At 49.2% G+C, this 22253-nt stretch overlaps 1 protein-coding gene across 1 annotated transcript in view; it reads right to left on the bottom strand.

Moving 5' to 3' along the window:
- Positions 1–7696: 7696 nt before the first annotated feature.
- Omd (integrator complex subunit 5 omd) overlaps positions 7697–22253 on the bottom strand; it is a 35941-nt gene continuing 21384 nt past the window's right edge. The window contains exons 5-7 of the mRNA XM_077690351.1: positions 20507–20839; positions 15766–16170; positions 7697–8878 (exon numbers count right to left, since the gene is read on the bottom strand). Of these exons, the coding sequence (XP_077546477.1) occupies positions 8324–8878; positions 15766–16170; positions 20507–20839 (1293 nt within the window). The 3' untranslated portion in view covers positions 7697–8323. The remainder of the gene's footprint in view (positions 8879–15765; positions 16171–20506; positions 20840–22253) is intronic.

Genomic DNA, 22253 nt, shown 5'->3' with positions numbered 1-22253 from the left:
AGCCATCTGTGGTACCATAAGAGATTAAGGACAACTTGTGCCGCACCTGGCTGACCACTTCGTGAGTGGCATCGATGTACTTCAGCTGGACAAAAGCCCATGCCTGAAAGTTTTTGCAGCAGCACCGACCATTCAGCATTTGGCTACAAGACGAGCAAGGACTTCCTGCGTAGCAATTGTGGCATACTGTGTGCCACATGCAGCTCCATGAGACTGTTTGAGAGGGTGTCGGCAACCTCCTGTCCAAGGACAACTGGCACGCCTTTCACGAACCTCGAAGCCAAGGCTAAGGCCCTTACCATGCTTCAGTGTGCATGAAACTGCCAGTGCAAGGAAGCAGGACAGTGTAGACTCACCTCTGCAGTCAGTACAGCCACAGCTTAAACGGTACAATGCGCTTATTGGCTGTCTAGCCACCTAGATGACTTGGTGCACGAGTGAAGCGTGCGGCAGTGTTTCCCCCGCGTGTATGAGTGTTGTGCCTGTTGTGGACAATGTGCGGATATTACTGTCCACGAGACGTGGTCAACCAAACTGGTGGGGCGGGGTGCGAGCAGCCAGCCACATGTGCTGTAGTCATTGGGGGATCACTAGCATCACCTTCAGTGCCATCACGCCACGCAGCTCCAGGCCCATTCGAGGTCTGGGACATGCTTGCTTGTTTGTGCTTCATTTGTGCCCTCCTCCGGTGTGGTCAATCGTGTTGTATAATGTTCAAATAAATGCGTTCCTTTAAATAACTCCCATTCGCCTCGCCATGCCACCTGAATGCCCCAGCCTCCACGCCCAGCCCTCACAGTACGGCATACGGTGCAATTCATGAATTGCGAGGAGGACCAGAGATAGCGCAAATAAAAGTAATGTGGTTTTAGCAGCACAATATTTACAACAATCGAGGCCTAAACCTAAAAAATAGCCGCAGTGATTTCATTGAATCGGCAGATTTGAAGATCCACGGCGGGTAAAATGGATCACAAAAAGAATCTGGCTTGGATGTTTTTAAAAAAGCATAGTAGAGATAAAAAATGGAGGTGATTTCTTGCTGAATGGATGTCGGGATTTTTTACTATAGAAGTGTAGAGCATGTGTGTTTAAATTTGTTTTGAGATGGGGCGTGTTCAGACGTACTTAAGCACAAATGTCAAGGAAAGCATTTCTAGTAAATTTATCATGAGTGGTTTTCAAAGTTTCAAGACGCGTAACAAACAAATAGGCTCGGGTAACACTTCTTTACCATGTCTCCAGATAAACCTCTCTCAAGCGACGTTTTTAAAACCTCTTGGTGTAGCATATGCTTGTGTTGTTCTCAGCAAGACATCTTTTACACGTTTACAAGTAAACTTCTCGAAACTGCTAGCGGTAAACGTTTGCAAGATGTCTTCACGTAGAGGTAGACGATTGTAGCTGTTTCAGGCTGTTTCAAGACGTCTTCAAGACAGCTTGTGTTTCATGGGGACAAACGAAATAAATGGCAGGACGATATGAAACAAGGTCCTCCTTCGCAGCAAGAATTAAACACCAAAAACAATATTTGACAATGATGTTTGGATTTCAATGGCGCAAGGCAAAAAAAAAACAATATTTTATCACTGCTTCCCAAAAAATTATACCTACCAAAAATTACCTAACTGACTATGATAAAAGCTGATCACAAGAAACTGCTGTTGCAATGGGCTTTTAACATGACCGAATCTATAATGCAGAAGTTTACTGGCAGTTATAAGACAGCATAACACCTGCGCAGTGCACAGAAGGTTGATCTGATCTTATAGCTGGAATGTTTATCTGCATTGTTCTCCAGCACATTTTTCTACATTTTCGACTGGAGAGAGAGAGAGAGAATAGTCTTTAATGATACTGGTGAGGTTAGCCTGGCCAAGGCGCCTAGCTTGCTACACCAGATGTATAAAAAAAATGAAATCGATGAAGAGGTGATGATAATGACTGTGATGGTGCGAACGGCACAACTGAATGTGTAGGAAGATCCGGACAATTGCTCAAAAAAAAATTACGCCCACCTCCCCTCGCGGGAACCCTGGTGTGATGCGACGCTGAGGGGGGTTCAAGCGCAAGCGGAGAGCAACCGTCGACCGAAAGGCCGCCGGAGAGCGGCACACCGGTTATATGCGCAGCGCCGCCCACCGGTGGAGTGACAGCGTGCTGGGCCGCACACCCACAGATGTTGAGAGAGAGTGTTCGCTCTCACCTGGGCACGCGCCGGCGCCAGTGCGTCTGCCGCGGCTATGAGGCAACACAATCCACTTTAATTCAATCCAATTTAGGCCAAGCCAATCGAATCCAATCCAATGCCCCTCACGAGAGAGTGTTCGCTATCGGAGAGGGGTGAGCGGAGGAGAGTGTGGACGCCGACGACGACGGATGCACGCAGGAAGGACAGGGCCGCCGACAAGAGATGCTCTCAGCGTCGCATCTAAAAAAAAACCCTGGGTGGTCTACTCGTTGAGCAAGAACTAGCACTGCATGGCCTATGGTAACTCGCCAAAAAAAAAAAACTGCACAGGAAGACTTTTGATGTCGCTACTCAGCTCCTCCTCCCATCTTCGTTTTCAGAGATCAAGATGTTTCATAGTATCCCTTCCAAACAGGTACCACTAACAGGTAAGAAAACACCAATAGTACCTTTTGGTTATTATTTTCCCACTGACTTGAATTTGAGCACTGATGATTGTGTGGCTTTTTTACACTGACACCTGTAAAAACCAAACATGTCAGGCCTTGCATTGCTGTGCATGTCGATGATCGAAGCCTGATAAATTTTTTGTGAACAGCTTTTGCACGTGCATTGTTAACTGCAAACAGAAAATGGAGAATGTGCCTGCAGTCAACATGGATATTAAAATTTGATTGATGAATTATTTAGCAGGTTTGTTTTAAGAAACTTGTATATATTTCATTAATGTTCAAGAGCAGGTCCTCACATTGAGAAGTGCCACTTGACTAAGACTTGCACTTTTAAGACCAGTATAGATTTATTAGCTGAACTTGAGCGATTTTTGGAGACTCGTGGGAGTTACTACTGTGCTCTATTTCCTCTCACTTGTGAGTAGAAGTGTATGGTAGAGTAGGCTGCCACTTGGGGCACGGTTCACAACCGTGCCCCAAGCTAGCTGGACGCCTTCGGACTGCGATTATGACCCTGACGAGCACTGGTCCGCCATCAAACAGCAACGGAAAGAGTTTCTCGCCTCCCTGGTCGACCACACTCCCATTCCCAAGTCCTATTCTCGCTCTCAACAAGTCCGCCTAAGACAGCTAATGACACTTACCAACCTTTCCCCTGCAAAACGGCAACAGTTTTTTCATTCGTCACCTAATCAAGGCATGTGTATCCCCTGTGAAATTCCAGACACCACTGAACACATTATTTGGACATGCTCTCAATTTCAAACTGAAAGACAGGTTCTCCTAGACACCCTTCCAGCTAATACGATTAAATTCCTTAAATGATCTCCTGCGTCCATCCTACCCACCTAATTTAGCGAAGGCAGTGTGGGACACTCTCCTGCATTTCATATCCCGACCCACTATTTTTCCCTTGCTATTTCCCACCCATACCCGTCGTGAACCGTAACTTATCGCTACCCCTAAGGGGGTCTGATGCACTAGCAAGAGAATCCCGGGTGTTGTTTCTACATTTCAATAAACGTTGAAAAAAAAAGGCTTAACATGCACAGCAAAAACATTCCACAAACTAGGACTAATAACACTAGTCTCCAGACAACATTGGTGCAAAACGTCTGCTTCAGGATTAAGCAATGAATGAATATTGTAGAACTTGGCTCAGCATATTTCAGGCACTGAGCTAACGCAATTAGCCATAGACCATGTGCTGTACGCAACTCTACTCTGGTCACTTGCAGAAAGAGAGTTGCTGTTGAAGACATTGTATTGACATCCTTAAGTAGGAATGGGATGTTCAGTTTATTAGAGGGCTCTTCAAATGCACGCACTTTCGGTGCATACTGCAAATATTGTGTAAAAAAATGCTACACCGATGCACGCAAATTACGAGTTTCAAAGTAAACAATGCACAAGTGCACATGTTGCAAGTGCCTGACATGAGCAAGAAAGCAGACAGCAAGCAAGAAAGCACATACCACCACAGAACCCAGTAAAGGGCATGAAACGCAACAAGACATGCTATGCATGCAACATTCTTTTCTTTGGATAGAAAAGTACTCAGCACAGGTCACTTATGTGAGCTGTATCAATGATTTGTTTGCTAAACATTATGTTATAGGGCCCCTGGGCTTTTGCAACAAAAAAACTGCTTCATAGAAGATGACAAATTTTTTTTCCTGTTTCAGTGTTCGGTTTGTTTCATATTTCTTTTTCAGGATGATTAAGCCTTGGCTTCACTGTATCTCTGTCAGAAACAAAGGTGATTGTATTTGAAAATTGAGCAACCACAATAAACATCTCGCACGTCTTAAAACCCTAGTATTTGACCATAAAAGATTGATCGACTGATTATGGGGTTTAACACACCAAACTTACACCTGGGCAATGAAGCACACTATAGTGATGGGCTCCAGATTAGTTTTGATTACCTGCAGATCTTTAACATGTGCCGAAATTTCGCCACACAGGAGTTACTCCTTCCTGCCCATAAAAAGTGCACATTGCCTTTTACACTTGTCATGTGGCTTTTATAGCAAGGCTGGTGCGGTGGTACCGGCGGCTAGTCCTCGAGACTTGCGTTGCAGAAACGAGAGAGGCGCTTAAGACGGGCATATACGACGGGGATGAACATTAATTATCTCGACGAGACGAATTAACGTGAAGACTGTACAGTTACAAACAGAACATCTTAATAAACTCTATACTAAGGACATAAAATGCTAATAAAACTATGGTTTGGTGTAGACGAGAAAAACCTCAAGTTCCCAGCTCACTTTACAGACACACCCGTGATAGATCATGATAGATCAAACGTCTCACGTGGTCTGGTACAGTCGATGCAATCGATGCTGGTACAGTACCGGTTGTTGGCAACCTTTTGGTGGTAGACACAGGGTACACGTTTTCACAGTCGAAGCTGTCAATTTAATGCATGGTCGACGAACAGTGGTAGGCACGGCTGGCACTGCAGCCTGGCTAGGTCTCCGGGCGTCCTCAACGACGGCCTCGGCAAACCACGGCTACCGCATCCCGCGGGCAGCCCTCAGAACCACACCTCCTCCGATTCCACTCTGCTACGTAAGCCCCAAATCACGATCTCACTTTCCCCTCTTCCGGCGTCACTGTAGTACTTAGGATTATTCTGCCGGTACACTTGTACGGGCATTCTTGTGGGGCACATACTCAGAGAGGGCGACTGTCTACGTTAAGCCATTAAACTTCATCGCCGTCGAAGCCCTCTTTCGCGCGCACACCACCGCTGCCCTCTACCTCATCACAGCTGGTAAGTTATTTTTGTGCCAAAATCTAGAAACATCAGGTTACCAGGTTTGAGGCAGAAGCCGTGAGCGGGAGTAAATGTGGGGACGAGCTCCGCCTCGCACCTTAAACCTACCAGAAGGATGCTAAACTGCCCTAGGAAAAGAATGCATAGAACTGATCTAAGGGAGCATCTTGCCAACAGAAAAAAAAATACAGAAATGAAAAAAAAGAGAAAGAATTGCTAGGGCTCAAACACACAATGTAAGCTCTAGAAGCCAGGATGCCACCCATTAGGCCACAGGTGACAAACAGCCAGCTTGGTTTGGCAGTTGGTCAGGAAGGATGCGAGTGTTGAACGGTAACCATTAGGCAGCGATAAGTGCAACAGCAAGGTGCCGGCCTGCATTCGACAAGGAAGCGACATTCCGTTCCAAGGTGGGTATGAGCACGGCCTTTCGGGTGCAATGCAAAACGTTGATTAAATGTGTTCATGTGTGTTAATTAAATGGAATTAGCTCCGCTTATAAATCAAATGAAATGATGCCAAACCATTTTTATTTACAAAAAGATGGTGCAAAATAGGAGCGAAAAAAAAAAACGGCTGCGTATCTGCTCCTTTTGTTGCAAATGTCGACAAAAGACGATAGTCTTTCATCGACATTTGCCAAGTAAATGCCACTTTTCACTTTCCTGCCCACCTCTTATGCTGTTCCTCTTCCATAGCGCTTCTCCCAAGGTGAACACGCTGGGGGGTTTCTCAAGTGAATTTAAATTTACCGCATTCCAGTGCTCCAGGCCGGGTGTCTCGATGCCAGCGCTGCCGTACAGCGGGGAGACGCGTGAATCGAGGCGTTCTACTTCGTCGTTTGTAGAACCACATTGCCCTACTCCACGAGCGTTCCAAGCAGAACGTGGAATCTATCTAGTGAAACCTTTTGTAACTGTTGCCGCTTGATTTCTTAAAATGCCGCCAGAAACTAAAGAGGCATGGGCGACAGCAGGCAACGGAGTAAATTTTTTTTCTGCAGTGAACTTCGTATTTCATTTCACAAAAATCAAGCATGCATGAATTTTTTTATAAAGGAACACTGTCTTATATTTGCGTAATGTTTTGTTCTTGTTCAACAGTTTTCACAAGCGCGAACATTGCACCGGACCTAGACATTTACATTTGGCTGTGGGTATATAAGACTATTGCGCAGATAGTGTTTCACTTTGGCCGGGTGGCTGAATCGAGTCACAGACAGACAGACAGACAGACAGACAGACAGACAGACAGACAGACCAAAATTTCTGCGTTAAAGTAGCGCAAGAAAGACTACCGTCTTTAAAAATACTGCCATTGCCGGGGGTGGTAATGCGGCTGTTTGTTCCGAAGCCCACAAGTCTTCCCCTCGGTTACTGAAGCAGAACAGCGGAGGTGTTCAGAGGTTGCATAAAGGAATAAATGAAGTGTTGCAAGCGAAGAACGCACTAGTACCCACAAAAGAACGCACTTGAAAACGGGATGCTGTGGCCTGAAGCCACCAAAATGTTATATAGCCACAGAATTTGCACACAGCTGCAACACAAAACGTCTTGGCTTCCAGAAAGGGCACCTTGGCAGCCCATACAGTAACTTATGGCAAGCCTTGAGGGAGACTGCATGTTCACCAAAAGCAGTCGTTGGGCTACCTTAGAACAAGAAGCCGACAAGGAATTCTACTCAAAGGTTTGACAGGCATTTCAATTAGTGAACAGTATCACCAACGGTGCTTCTGGGTAAAAGTGAAGAGAAAGGTGAAACTACAACCAAGCTTTGAACGGAAGCACAGAAATATCAAAATCTTGATTGATGAGGGGCAGAAAATGCCAGTTCAAGTAGACATTATGATGAACGTTTTTATTTTCGCAGCCCTGTAGTTTACAAAAGAGCAATCACTTCGCTTATTAATTACAAATATGCAATGCCACTACATGTGATGGGATTTTAGACCCTAAGGGGTAGGCTGAAATGCCCCCATAATACAGACAGTCTGGATATATGAGGGCAAAAAAGCCCTTGTATTTTCATACAAGGTTTTACGAAAACGCCTAAATTATCATCTAGTCCAAGAAATTAGCCTCCCAAAAATCAATCGGTGACTAGTGGTTGGCATGACCAGCACCATATTTTTTGGTAAAGCACTGGGCTACTCATTCCTTTCAAATGGCAGTGGATGTTTGGAGCTTAAAATCCCTCGGCCGGGTTGGAAAGCCGGTTAGGTGAGATCGCATTGCACTTCCCAGCAACTGGCTTCACAGTTTGTTTTCACAGCAACAACTGCAGAGAACGCAAAGAGAAAACAGAACACAAAAAACACTATTCACATCTCCGGTTACACTGAGCAGCACAACATGATGAAGTCAGAGCCGGCTTTCTTTTTTAAAAGTATGTACTAGTGGCTCAAGGACAGGAAGCAGTCCGCTCGCCCCCTCTGGCCCTGGAGATTAACTCTTCAAAAAACCGGCTAGAAAGATCAAACCCCTTGGGGTAGTGAAGCACTCGGAAGCACTTTTCCTGTGCTCTTAAACACAAGACTTTGCAATGACATGACTTATGAACTGCCTGCAGCTACAGCACGAGGCAGAACTGGGATGTGAAGCCTCGCGGGCAGTTCTGCCCACTTCGTCGCTTCTTTGAGGAGACAGGTACACTCTACCCTGCCACACGGTGGGTGCAGCAACTCCCACGAGCAGTGGAAGAGAGTGCTGTCAAGCTCCGACTTTGAAGTCTAGTTTTGGCAGGCGAGGAGAGCCGCTGCGGCGGTCATGTCTTAAGAAACAAGTCCTGAACACGCTTGGTTTAGGACTGCACACCTTAGTGTTCACCACAACAAACGCTTGTCTTCTCTCTCCCTCTTGATGTGACCACGACAACAACGCCACCACCACCGCACCCTCAGGAGGAGGAGGTGGAGGGGGAGGGCGAGGGTTCGGTGACACTGAAAAACCTCTGGAAGAGGGGCCCGCAGACGTGGATGTTGTTGATGAGGATGGCGCGCAGGCGCTCCATGTAGCGCAGGTCGCCGCCCCCGGCGGCCTTGCTGAAGTCGCGCCAGAGCTCGCCTGAGGGGCCCCGAGGCGCAAACAGGGCGGGGCTGGGCACGTGGGTGCGCATGTAGTGCCACACGTCCCCGAGCAGGCAGCACACCTCGCGGGGGCTGAGCAGGGGCAGCAGGTCCCCCAGGCCGTCCAGGGCCGGGGGCAGCAGCTGGCCCAGCGACATCACCTGCAGCAGCGCACGGGTGGAGGCCAGCAGCGGCGGGGGGCTGTCGGCGGCCGCCCCGTGCTGGCAGTTGCGCCAGTGGGTGGTGGCCACCGCCATGAGGGCGCGCAGCAGCACGCTGCAGTAGCACAGCGAGGGCCGCACTGATGCCACCAGCCGCAGCACCGCCCACAGCACCGGGTGCTCCTCAAATGTCGCCTGGATGCGCAGGTCCCGCTCGATCGTAACCTGCACGCCGCCGCACCCGGGGGCGAAAAGGAGGGGACACAAGTGTGCACTCAACAGCACCCCCCATCACAGGGACTAAACTATGAAAATGAAACGCAAGTTTGGTTCGTTAAACAGACTGCTCTCTCCTAATAACTACGATACCAATTTCATTGCAAAATTAAGAAAACAGATGGGCACACCAGAGAAAACAGATGAAGCAGTGGCGACTCCTCAGCCCCTTCCCAGCAATTTCTCTACATCAGAATCTTGTTTGTGCGTTAGGTGGACACTGAAGCAACCACCAAGAAACATAACTGGACTATTGTAGTCGAGCCTCTTGTTATGTTTGATTGTGTCCCTTGAATCCTAACGTGCAGTTGAAAACTAGGTTTTTAGTGCTAGCGCATATTATGTCGCTCCTGCCCATTTTACGTCAGTGTGGCAGAAAATTTGAAAGTTTCTTAAATATTTTTCCCTTCTTCCCTAAACAAAACATTTTTCATGGCTGCCATGGAGCTGAGTGAGTCACCAAGGGCTAGTTATTTCAAAGTGACCAAAGCTGTATTTCGTCTCCATGGCCCCTTTAAGCCAAGTGTCCTGCTCACAATTTGCATCATGCAGCACACACAGAGCCAACCCCTCTCTTTTCAGGCAGGTACCAAGCAACCACCGGACGTCTGTCTGCTGTCCAGGGTACAAACGTCCATTTCAGGTCTAGCAGACATCCGCCAGACGTTCATTCAAGAGTCAATGAACATACCGGGTACGTCAACGGGATGTCCAGATTTAACTCGTATGTCCAAATGGATGTCCAAAATTGGATACTTTTTTTTTTGTTGGTGCATGGCAGCAGAGCGCCAACGTGCCAACCACGAGAAGTGAAGTCCAGGTGCTCGGCGGACTGCTAATTTGAAGCACCCATCAAGCCGACGAACGTGAAAACACATACACAATACCCCACGGCAATGGCCGAACTCCTGCTTTCCTCATTCGTTCAATCTTGGTTTCTTCCTTTAACGACGCCCTCTCGCCTCCTATTCATTGTTTCAACCTCCGCATAGACCCACCGCCGTTCCTTTCTGGCCTTTACTGCTCTTGCCACCTGATCTCTGCTTGCCAGTGTCTTTCCAAGCTGCGTTGTCGCTTTTTTTTAGAGCATTTTTTTTTGCCACAAGGCATAGATGAGGGGGTATGAATTGATGATGGTGAAAGTTGATTAGATGCACAAGCTAATTTCTTTCCCACCTTGTCCTCCATCGCCGTCTCACACTATTGTCCGTTTCGTTTCCCCTTCCGTTGCCTAACGGCTTGCCCTCCCCAGTACGACTCGCTTGCGGCCTTGGCGGTTTCACACTCTCACCTTTTTCCCTCTCAATTTTTTGCTCGGCCACGTCGGTCTTCCTAGACCAGCTCGCGCACTCAAGGCGCAGGGCTGGCGGGCTACCGCCGGCGCAGGGACGGTGAGGTGGGCACAAAATGCTCTTGTTTTTAGAAACGGTATTTCAGTTAAGGTTCACTAATTATGCAAGAACGCTCTAAATATAGTCACTTAAGGGGGGACGTGGGTCTTAGAATGGTCAGAAATGGCCAAAATGTCGATTTTGAGAAAATCTAATTTTTGGAATAATTGTACCTTCAAGCACCTGCCTTCAAAATATCAACGCTAAATTCGATCGGGAAATACTCGAAAATCATGTTTTGAAACGCGTCGGGGGCCACGAAATGCCCCGAATCGGGCAAAAGTTGTTTCCAATTCCCGCGCGCGCCGCGGGCGAAGCAGCCGACCGATCGCCGCCATCTTGGTCTTGTTTTGAAGCTTGTTTCTTTGTGCGTATTTTGCGACATCTCAAAATGGCGTCGCTTTAGTAGAACGACCGCCCTTGCCAGTTTTCCCAAAGGCGCCTTCTAGGCCACCGATTGGCTGCAGCGCGCGCGCGGTTTGAGTTCGTCGTTTGACGCCTCCTATTGGTCGGCGCGACTGCTACATCAGTTTTTTTTTTCTTTCGCCATCATGGCGTCTGCTACCCGCATCTGACGGAGTCTGCTCTTCTGGCGCAGCGCTCGCTTAGAGTAGTTTTGCTAGACATTTTCGTGGTTTCTTTGGATTCTTTCATCGCACACATTCGTGACTGCTGCCAGGAGACGTACGTTTGAAGAGGACGACCCGTCATGCATACGAGAAGCGAAAGCGTCGTCCGCCCGCGTAGTGCGACTTCGGGCCGCTCGACTCAGCCGGATGAAAATTGTTCACCGCCTCGTATTGCTTCGCCTTTCCCATCGCCTGACCAACTACCTCGAGAATCCAGACCTGCACGTCTTGTCGAGTTGACACAAGGTATTACACGGCGGAGGAAATCGCCGCGCGTACGGAACACGCAGACGAAGTCAAGCGTGGCATGGAGACCAAATCACCAACGCAGCGGAAATTCGACCTCCTTGAACTGGATCTGGCGCACTCGGAGGTAGAATTCCGGAACAGATTTTGTCTTAGTGGATATGGCAATGCTGAAAGACCTTTTTGCGCACGTCGAGTGCGGGCTGGTGGCGCCGGATTGGAGACGGCTGACAGGCAGTACAGACTCGCCATGAGGCTCCAGGTGACGTGCTCGGTTTAAGAATATCGTGTGGAGTGTTTTTCGTCACCAAGGACTGAAGAATCAGGCAACATCACTCCTTTCGAGGTAAACATAACGGCCTTGAAAAGTATTCAAAGCATCGGAAAGGGGGTGTCTGCTCTGTCGGATTTTTGTGCTGGAATGAACTTATCCCACAGAGGCTAGCCTACACCTCAAGACGTTCCAAGCGCACTTGAAAAAAGTGGTCCAGGTTTGCGAGGACACTGCAGCAGCCTCTGAAGCAGATAGCTAGTGTGTGTGTCGTCAAGGGCATGTACAGGGACCTTGCTCAGCCGCCAAACAACATTGATGTCATGTTTGATGGCATGTGGATGACCAGGGGATGATCGTCACACATTGGAGTGGTACAGCAAGCCTTCTACAACTAATGAACCCCCCCCCACCCGCCCACCCACTTAAAACTTCAGTGTTGCGAAATAAAAGCTCAGTGTTTTGTCACAGGATCGCCCGAATGTTTCCTGCCATACTGCCATAGGCCAACAAAGCTTGCCCTTCGGCTACTTTTTTTTTTCCCAAAAAACATCACGTCGTTTGACCCCTGTATCCTCTCTCCCCTGCATTTGACCCCTGTATCCCCTCAAACTTCCTGCGCAAAAACCACGACTAAAATAGCCTCACCAAAGAAAAAAAAAAAAAAAAAGAGGGCAGCTGAAGCAAGTTTCATCCCTCTCTCCTCCGCCGTACCCAATATTCTGGGTAACAAACTGCAATGTAATGGATGATGCCAGTTTACGAAGGACTGTTGCAGTTTTCACAACGCCAGCGAGACGACACCAGATTTCACAACGTCAGCAAGATGCCAACTGATTTGAAGTCGATAAATTTTGCTCAATTCCTGATGGTGTACGTTACTTGGCCTCTGGTATCTCCAGTTGTGGTTGACATTTAAGACAGATTTGGAAATGGGAAGAACATGTCTTTGTTATACGGAAATGCTGCAGTTACACTACTGACCGTTCATTTGATAACACACGGCCAAACTTCAAATGTAGTTTTCTCAGTTTCATATTTTTGGTCGTTTACGTCAGCCTTACACAGCTTTTTGGAAACTTCTTTTTGCTTCATAAGGTTAATCTTGGTACCGTTTTTTTCAGTACAACCTGAGGCACCCGATGACATTCTTCGTTTTTCTATTTAGGCCATGCATAATTAATGACTTGCAGTTATTTTGATGAGCCAAAATATTGAATACTGCCATCTTGTATACTTGACATATTTTTTTGGGGTGCCATGACTTTAGAGAAAAACGAAGAATGTCATCGGGTATGGGAACTCTCTGGCTCTATCAATTCATGTAATAAAAAGCTACGAAATGCAATGCGAAAGTTCATTAAAGCTGCGTAAGAAATTACCTAATTACGGTTTAGACTTTGCATGATAACTTTCAAACTAACAGCAGCAGCTCAAATATAATTGCATATTTGAAATCTACAGAGAAAAATACATTTGTGTGCAAATTTTCATTAGTTTCTACCCATAAATAAAAAAGTTAGTTTTAGGAACCTCGTCCCCCCTTAAGTTCTTAGCCCACCTGTCGCATGAGAACATTTACTAAGGCAGCATTTACCTCTATCATACAACACCCTTGCCATACAACACTTTCGCTTGGTCCCTTGAATGTAGTTTGTATCATCGGGGTTCCACTGTATATAGAAGGTGAAACGGCCTATGGCGGCAGTTGCAGGAGAGCGACCAGATACTGTCACTATGAAGACCAATGCAGACTACAAAGCTGCAATGACGAAAGTGAGGGTGGCAGCCCCTGACGGACGAAATGGTAGCGGCCACAACTCATCTCGGTGCTGCGCAGTGAAACGCCGATCACAGTGGTTGCACAGTTTCTCCTCCTGAGACAGATGCGGCCGCTGACTTAACCTGTGCCGAGTGCTCGTGATGTTATCCAGCCGCTCCAGGAAGTGTTGTTTCCCCGCCTGACTACTTCTTAGTCTGGGGTCATTGTGACAAACGGCCATCGCAAGACAAGAAAGGCGCGTGCTCTCTCCATGCGGGCACACAAACAAACGGGGGACAAACCAGTGGTGCATAAACACCGTACCGAGCACCGGCAATCACTGCACGAGAATCGGCACAGTAATTTGGCGCAACACTTACCGTATATTGCCGCGTATAAGTCGACCTTTTTTTTAAAAAATGACCTTCGAAAATTAGGGGGGTCGACTTATACGCGGAGTCGACCTATACATGGGCTGCCATCCGCTAAAAATTCAAATTTGCCGCCGCTCAAAAGTTGTTTCTGGAGCCGACTAGAGCCACTACGAAGCCTTATCTAGCCAAGACTAGCCAGTCACGTGAGTCGCTCGCCATTTTGGGAAGCGCTCTTTGTGTTGTGTTGCGGGCGGCACGGCCAAAAATCCTCCCTGTTCTGTGGCACGGCTGAGGCATTACCTTTCCTGACCAGCCGCAGCAATGCCTCCGCAAGCTCGGCGCCAGTACAGCGCGGCATTCAAGCGCAAAGTGATTTTGTTTGCCGAAGACAACAACAACGTCGCGGCAGAACGAGAGTTCGGCGTCTCCGAAAAGTGTGTTCGGGGATGGCGGCAGCAAAAAGACCGCATCTTCGCGTGCGCTGGTACGCGTCGGTCGTTTCGCGGGCCGAAGCAGGGACGTTACCCCGTCATTGAAGAGAAGGTACTCGAGTGGGTACAGCTGCAGAGGAAAGAAAGCCTCAGCGTGTCCTACGAGGTAATTGAAATGAAGTCGCGGGACGTCGCAACTGAGCTAAACATCCACCGCGAGGAGTTCAAAGTATCCAAAAAATGGATTACGAACTTCATGAAGCGTAACGGGCTGAGTCTCCGGCGTCGCACAACGGTTGCGCAAAAGCTGCCGGAGTCGTACGATGAAAAGCGGCTCGAGTTTCGGCGGTACGTCGAGGACCTGAGGAGGCGGCGGGGGTTCCTGCTCGGCCAGATCGGCAACGCCGACCAAACACCGGTCTGGTTCGATATGCCGAGCAGGAGAACCGTCGCCGAAAAGGGAGAGCGTCAGGTCCGCCTCCTAACCACAGGGAATGAGCACAACCGCTTCACTGTCATGTTGTGCTGCACGGCTGACGGCCACAAGTTGCCACCCTTCATTGTTTTTAAACGTAAAACCCTGCCGAAGGAGACGTTCCAGCCCAAGGTCATTGTGCGGGTGAACGAGAAGGGTTTCTTCAACGAAGAAACCGTGCTGGAATGGTTTCGGATGGTGTGGTGCAGGCGTCCCGGAGCTCTGCTGAAGCCCCGGAGCATGCTTGTGCTAGACTCTTTCCGCGGCCACATGACGGACCGGGTCAAGAAGGCTGTGGCCAACGCCGAGTGCGACCTTGTCGTAATACCGGGGGGGATGACGTCGATGCTTCAGCCGATCGACGTATCCCTCAACAAGCCCTTCAAGGACCGCGTCGGGGCTCTGTACAACGACTGGATGAAACAGGCAGACAAACCCACAACACCCACCGGCCGTGTGAAGCGCCCGACCCTGAGCACGGTAGCCCAGCGGGTGAACGACGCCTGGTACGGCCTACCCGACGACATGGTGCGGGACGCCTTTGTGAAGTGTTCGATTTCGGCCCCGCTTGAGCCGGCCACCTCCGACGACGACGAGAGCGACGACGACAGCGACGAGTAGGCTTAGGCTTTGAGCCGCTCTGGAACTGGTCGCTGTTTGGTTGTCAACAATCGCTTGTTGATATTTTTGCTTTGTTTTGTTCGCTCGGCGACGGCAGTGGCGGCCGGGGCTACGCCCGCAGCATCCACAGCGGGAATAAAAGTCAGTATTTTTGGTCCTTCAGAAATTGTTTGTCATTTTTTTTTTTGCGTTGGCGGAAATGAAAACTAGGAAGGTCGACTTATTTTCGGAGTCGACTAATACGCGGCAATATACGGTAGTACTCACGATTGCGTGCCAGTTTCTGAAGATGACGCGGTGCTTTCAAAACACAGGGGGGTCAAACAACTAGAGAGATAATCGGGGCATACCATGTAAGACCATCTGCCAAACGCTGCATCAGCACACCCTTCACAGCGTTGCACGACCGAGAGTTTGCCTACTTAAACGACAGCCTTGTGTACCATGCGCCAATTATTGCACTCATTGTTTTGATTCAGTGACACATGAGTGACTGAAATATGAATAGAGGCTGCATTTTTTTCGAAAAATAAATTAGTTGAGAGTCCAGCGCAGTCCAACCCTTTTCTCAGACCTCTGTGCCTCAACTGTTGTGCGCTGACCATTAATGATGGACGCCCTGCCCTCCCTCCCTACCTTGAGGAAGTCCTCATCGGGCCAGGGCAGGCCGTTGAACATGACGTCGGAGGAGACCATCTCGACAAGCAGCAGCGCGACGATCTTCATGGCCGGCACGGGGGAGGTGCGGCCGGGCGCCGGCCGGTCGTTGCGCCAGGGTAGGGCGCAGCACGCACTCAGGGCCTCCAGCAGCAGCTGCCTGTTCAGGGCGACCTCTTCCTCGGCGAGGGATGGCGGGGGCGCCTCACTGCGCAGCCCCGAGCCAATGACACCCACGCGCACGATAGATGAGTGGCTCTGCGGGAAGTTGATGGACGAGGCAAACTTCTGGTTCTCCTCCAGCAGAGCCACCGAGCGCGGCCGCCGCTGGCCGGCCGCTGCCCGGCCTGCCCGCCGAGGCCGCGAGCCAAACCGCCAGGCCACCTGCGACAGGGAACAGAGGCACGCTCATTGGTTTTGGTCTAAACACAAGGTTCCCCAAATTTTTTTTGTGTTTTTTTTTAATGAGGAACACGAAATAAATAAAAGAGAAAGGCTAATAGTGTAAATAACTGAAACACAAGAAAGGGGGACACAGAGCAGCACTACATTTCTATTAGAACTCTTTAAAATTTTGGTGTTATTATTGAACATTGAGGTGCGCTTTCTAGATAATTTTTTTTGTTGCCTCATGTTGGCACGTATGTGATGTTGCCTCACTGTGCATAAAGTCTGATAGACCTTTATGGGTGCCCGAAAATTAGTAATTAATACATAATGACTTATTATTTTTGTCAGTATATTAATGTGAAAAAGTACGAAGCAACAGCCAACGTTGTTGGATGTCTACAAAATCTAAGAGAGAACGTGCGTAGCCAGTGATCCTGCTAATGAAACTGGGAGGAGTAGGGCAAGAATCACATAAACTGTGCATCAGGTATTTATGGTCGCACTCACACGAAACAAATAAGGTGCAGAGATAATCAAAAAGCTCTGATAGGAAACTCCCATAGCTTGAGTCTTGTCCAACACCGCATTTACTTACGCAATCCTCACACCTTTAACGCGGCGACGCTACACAGACGATGGGGCGTGCCGTAGTGGAGGCATCCGGATTAATTTTGACCAACTGGGAATCTTTAACGCGAACCGAAATCTCGAACACACGGGCATTTTCACGATAGTACAAGGTGGCGATGGAAGAGAACTTTGGAGAGAAAAGAACTAAGTGACAACACAGCTTTGAAGGACACTGATAAGCAGAGATCAGTTGGTAAGCGTGATAAAAACCGTAAAGAAACGACGGTGGGGCGATGCGGAAGTTGAAACAACGAACGGGAGGAGAGAGAGGGAGTGTCGTTAAAAGGAGAAACCAGGATTGCTTGAGCGAGGAAAGCAAAAGTTTGGTCATTGCCATGGGGTATTGTGTATGTGCTTTCTTGTTCATTGGTTTGATGGGAGCTTCAAATTAGCAATCCGCCGGGCATCTGGACTTTGACTTCTCGTGGTTGGTGCGTTGGCGCTCTCCTGCCGTGTGGGACCATTGAAGGTAAAGCTCACGCCCTCCAATACCCACCTGCTTGCTTGAACCTGTTCAGCAAGTGGTCGGGCCCGTTGCGGACTGTTTACCTTTGCACATCAAGCAGCGCTAAACGTGGTTAAGAAATAAAGGTAGCGACAAGGCAGCAAAGCAGCATAAAACATGGGAAAAACACCCATTTATTCCCGGCAGCGTCCACTGCTTGAAGTGGACCGCATGCACTCAAGCGTTGTGTGATCGGGTTTTCGATGCATTCTTTCTATGGGGAGTTTGCCAGGACTGTGGTGACCCACTGTAAGAAGCGTGTCGTTGCAAAACTGGGCAACGTATAACAGGGGTTCCACTGTAAATTCTCTCTATTCAAAATGAAAGGGCATCACTTGAAAACATTGTTGAACAGAAACAGTTTCCTTGACACCGTTCTTGGACGTTTGAAAGGGTAGTTCTTAGATCTACTGGCCTTAGCTGCATGGCCAAAACGAATGCTGGCAACCATGACTGTGGGCTGTGCGGCAACAACCTTTAACTGCACGCGATAAAAACAGAGGTGTTTAAAAACTTGTCCTTGGCTACAGAAGGCAGCCTGTCTGTTTCCTTTAGTACGTGGTTTTCGAATCACGCATTGAAACCGGAGGAGCCGTTTGTCCGCGTACGGTAGCGTCCCGTTTAGACACAACGTGGCACCACTTTTCACACTTCAGAAGTTTAGTGCCAAACAGAAATTATTTCCACCAATTTATTGAAACTCCCGTGTGGTTACCCGACCATATAAAATGCTGGCTTTCACTTAAGCCAGAGATCTCATGAGTCCTGCGTCTCTTTAACCCGGGGAATAAATCGCGGGGAATAAATACAAGATCCAAAAGAGAACTACAGGGGCCCTGTACACGAGTTGGTTCGTTTACAACTTGTATTAGGTTATGTGTAAGCATGATATCAAACACTACTTTTGCGTGCTTCGAAAATTCTGAACCAGCCATCAATCGTTTCCAGTCAATCCCCGGCAGGTTAAAATCCCCTATCAAAAATTTTGCTGTTCATATATTTTGACATGTGCTCTCGAAGTTTAATTAGATATTCCGATGAGGAATGCCCTCCTGCTTGGACCTAAGTGTGGTCCGCAGTATGTATTAAATAAATAAAATAAATAAACCCTTTTGTTGTCACTGACGTACAGGTACGTTTTCGCATTTCCCCTCCGCAGTGTCACTGATGTACTGGTACGTTCTCCATTGTGCGTTCAAAAATTCGCATCATAGCGCAAAGCTGGTGTACCTGGACTGTTTATGCCATCTGTGAAGTCTTTCTAGTAGCTCGTATTTACACCCGCAAGCTCTCTTATGAGGGTATATTGAAGAGTACAAAGCGACCGCGCCCACTCTTCGTTGCTGGTGGACATGGTTGCTCCGTGCACTCTATTCTGTCAGGATGAGTAACCATGCAGCACGCGTGCAATCCCGTATGGGTGCAAGGGTTGTTGTCCCCTCCCCAACGGGTTTCTATGTCCCCCCGCCTCTTCCCACGTCTGCTACGGCACACCAGGTTAGCCCAGTGCACTATTGCCTCTCCAACAGACCGAAACACGACTCAATGGCGGCTTACGCTCGTTTGCCGCACCCTCACTTGCCGCTGTCAGCAGCAAACGAGGTTGTTGTATCAATGTTGTATCCCCTTTTTATCTCTATCTGCCATCATGATTTGGCAACGCGTTATTTCTGTGCATTGTGTGGGCTGCTGAAAGTGCTCCCTCCATGTGCGCGGTTACTTCCGGATGGCTGACTGTGCAGGACCTTCGACTACGGATAGAAGCGATGGTTCTTTCGATTCCGATCCGAATACAAGCCGAGCTCGAATTTGCACTCTGAGAGTTTCTCATCTGAGGACGGGGTGTGAGTTCCACAGCGTCAGGTTCTGATGTTGAAACGGTGGGGTCGTCGTCCCGGAAGCAAACTGAAAATATCTGGAAGAAAGGCAAGTTCTCACCCACGTTTTTTCCTTTTGACGCGATATGTTCTGGACGCTATCATAGTCAAATATATCACTGTCATGATTAAGGGGGCAATCTCCCGTTGGGAAAAAGGATGACGTGTCAAAGCGGAGCCAGAGGCCGATGAAAAGAAAGACGAAGAAAGAGAACGCAAATTTCCCGCGAAAAGAGTGGACTAATGACGAGGTGACGCGAGGGAGGCACGTGGAGAAATGACCAATGTGGTGGTGACCCGTGCGGCGGCCGCGGGCACAGCGAATGCAACAGTGCCGCGACGGCCGGGCAAAGGCTATTTAATCCCGGGGCACAGGCCGGAAGGGAGAGAGAGATCAGAAGAACGCCACAGCAGGAAGGCCAAGTGGCACGAGTCCGAGGAACAAGCGGGGGGTACGAGGCCACGCCATCGACCAGAGCCACGTCAGCCTGGGCCGGAGTGGACCGACGTGGCATCGGCTCCCACTTCCGCTTCGTACCACCAACCTGCGCTTTGGTAGCCCCAGCGGCGACGGTCGGGCGCCTGCGTACAGCGTGCACGCACCATCAACTAACGCCTTGGCGGTCCCCACGCGGCGACGTTCCCGGAGCTCCCCGGTGCTACCGGCTACCACGGCGACGGCCCCGAAGCCAGGGGCTGCTTCCTGCTACGAGGGCTACCACGAGGAGTAGCTGAAAAGCAATCCACTGTGTGACTACCACGCCCAACTACGTCGGTACCACCACCACCGGTACCGCAGCAGCGGACAACTACGACTACCAGCGTGTCACGGCCATGCTACGGGTACGACACATCAGCGCCGGAGGCAGCGGTAGGCCCGTCCACTAGGGACTTGGTATCATATGACTATGGTTGCTAGGATTGTTAACATGGACGTTGTATAGACTGGAACTAAGACGGTTTGCTTTATTAGGGACTTAAGTGTAGCGACTTTTGGTTTGGTTTGTGCTGCCTGGGTTGTTGGCTTTTCTGGGGGGTTTTTGTTACCGATCAGTATTTAGGAATTGCTTTGGTTGAGTTCTTTGTTTGCTTTGTTGTTTATTTTGCTTAGGGGTTTTAGTTGTGCATAATAAATGTGTGTTGTGGTAAACGTGCCAATGATTCTCCCGTGTCTATTCTTCTGAGCTGGTCGAGACGTGCCACAAAATGTGACAATCACTATGTCCCTTCCTTCCTATTCCAGAAACCAAGCCGACAGTGGGGCTGCGTCACGGCCAGAAACACCCGACTGTGAAAGGGTTAAAGGAAGAGGAGTCACCTTGTGGTCGAGCGCCCCAGACAGCAGGTTGCGCAGGCACAGGTGCTGGGCGACGGAGCGCACGCACAGGGTGGACAGCAGGCGGAAGGCCACGCAGGCGCAGGCGTACTTGCGCGACGCCCCGTAGTGCGGGCTGCACACCACGGCAAACAGGTAGGCCACGGCTGCTGAGGCCACCCGCACCAGCGCCGTTGGGCCGAGGGACTCCGGCCGCACCGCGGTGCACAGTAGCTCGGCCACCGCGTCCGCATAGGCCGGCTCGGGCGACCGCTGCATCTGCTCCGCCAGCACCTCGGCAAAGCGGCACACCGTCTCGCTTACCCGCACGCCCACCTGGGCAGGCACATGGGGATGGGGGCGAGGGATGGGACTGCTGTCAGGCGGCTGCCCCCAAGGAGTGGAACTGACACTCAGCCTTTTCACAAAAGTACGCAAGCAGGTATGCACAAGGAGTGCGCTTACTGGGACTGCTATCTTGCGGCTGCCCCAAAGGTGTGGAACTGACACCTGCGCTTTCACAAAAGTACGCAAGCGGCTGCAACAAGTACGCACGGGGAGTGCGCTTACCGGGACTGCTATCTTGCGGCTGCCCCAAAGGGGTGGAAGTGACCCTCAGGCCTTTCACAAAAGTACGCAACAAGTGTGAAAAAGCAAGTTCACAAAGTTCTATGCTACACCCGTAACAAGAGACTCCTGTAATTTTCAAAAAATGTGGCCCCATAACGCCAGTGGATTAAGATGCTTTAGTTTTGTGCGGGGCTTCACACCAAAGCTATGAGCAGTCATGGGCACGTTAACAGTGAAAAGTAAGTGTTGAAGTTACATAAGCCCGAAAAGTAACTCTGTTACAGTTTCCAAAAGAAACTTGTTACAGTTACTATGAAAAGTAATGTAATTCATTTTCGGTTTCTCATTAAAACTATGTAATAGATCACATTGATTGATTGATTGATTGATTGATTGATTGTAGGGTTTAACACGCCGATGCAACGCAGGTGATGAGGCGCGCCGTAGTGGAGGGCTCCGGATTAATTTTGACCACCCAGGGATCTTTAACGTGTGCCAAAATCTCGAACACATAGGCGTTTTCCCCTTTTTGCCTCCATCAAAAAAGTGGCTGCTGCGGCTGGGAATCGAACCCGCATCCTTGGGCTTCTGTCCAAGTGACATCAGTATCAAGGAACGTAGAACAAAAGTTGCAGTACCAAGCCCAGGTAGAGCTGTGTGCCCTATACACTTGCCAGTTGACGCACATGCCACCTCTATCAGGCACTCCATTTCACTTCACAGCAACCACCCAAATGAGAAGCCCACCTTGTGACATGACAAGTCATTGCACGGTCATTAAATATTTCGCATTGTCCTTAGATGCATATCCTGTTTATCTGTGAAAACTTGTCGCCACTTCAGCATCACCAGAGCTCCCCCAATCTCTATTTCTGCCCCCACAAGCCCCCCAAAATTTACGACGCATCAGCTGTACCGAAGATCTGGAGCATGCCTGATGGGAAGACAGCAATTCTCCCGCGCCTACTCTCCATGCTCCCCCAATACGATCTGTCAAAGCCAAACCCTGCTTGTTGCAATTCTCAGTTTGTTTGCCATTGTCGATGAGACATGGTTCATGCTTCTCCAGATAGGACCCACATCTCACTGCAACACTACTAAATCTCTTGAAATCCATCGTCCACACATGCACACGGGCTCTCTGACTGCCTTGTCCTCTTTGTGCTTTGTCCAAGAGAAA

This window comes from Haemaphysalis longicornis, unplaced genomic scaffold (genome assembly GCF_048455015.1).
Source record: "Haemaphysalis longicornis isolate Haplotype H1 unplaced genomic scaffold, Haemaphysalis longicornis Haplotype H1 scaffold_10, whole genome shotgun sequence".
NCBI lineage: Eukaryota > Metazoa > Arthropoda > Arachnida > Ixodida > Ixodidae > Haemaphysalis > Haemaphysalis longicornis.
The sequence above is the reverse complement of the archived record's forward strand: the minus strand, read 5'-3'. Positions and strand labels throughout refer to the sequence as shown.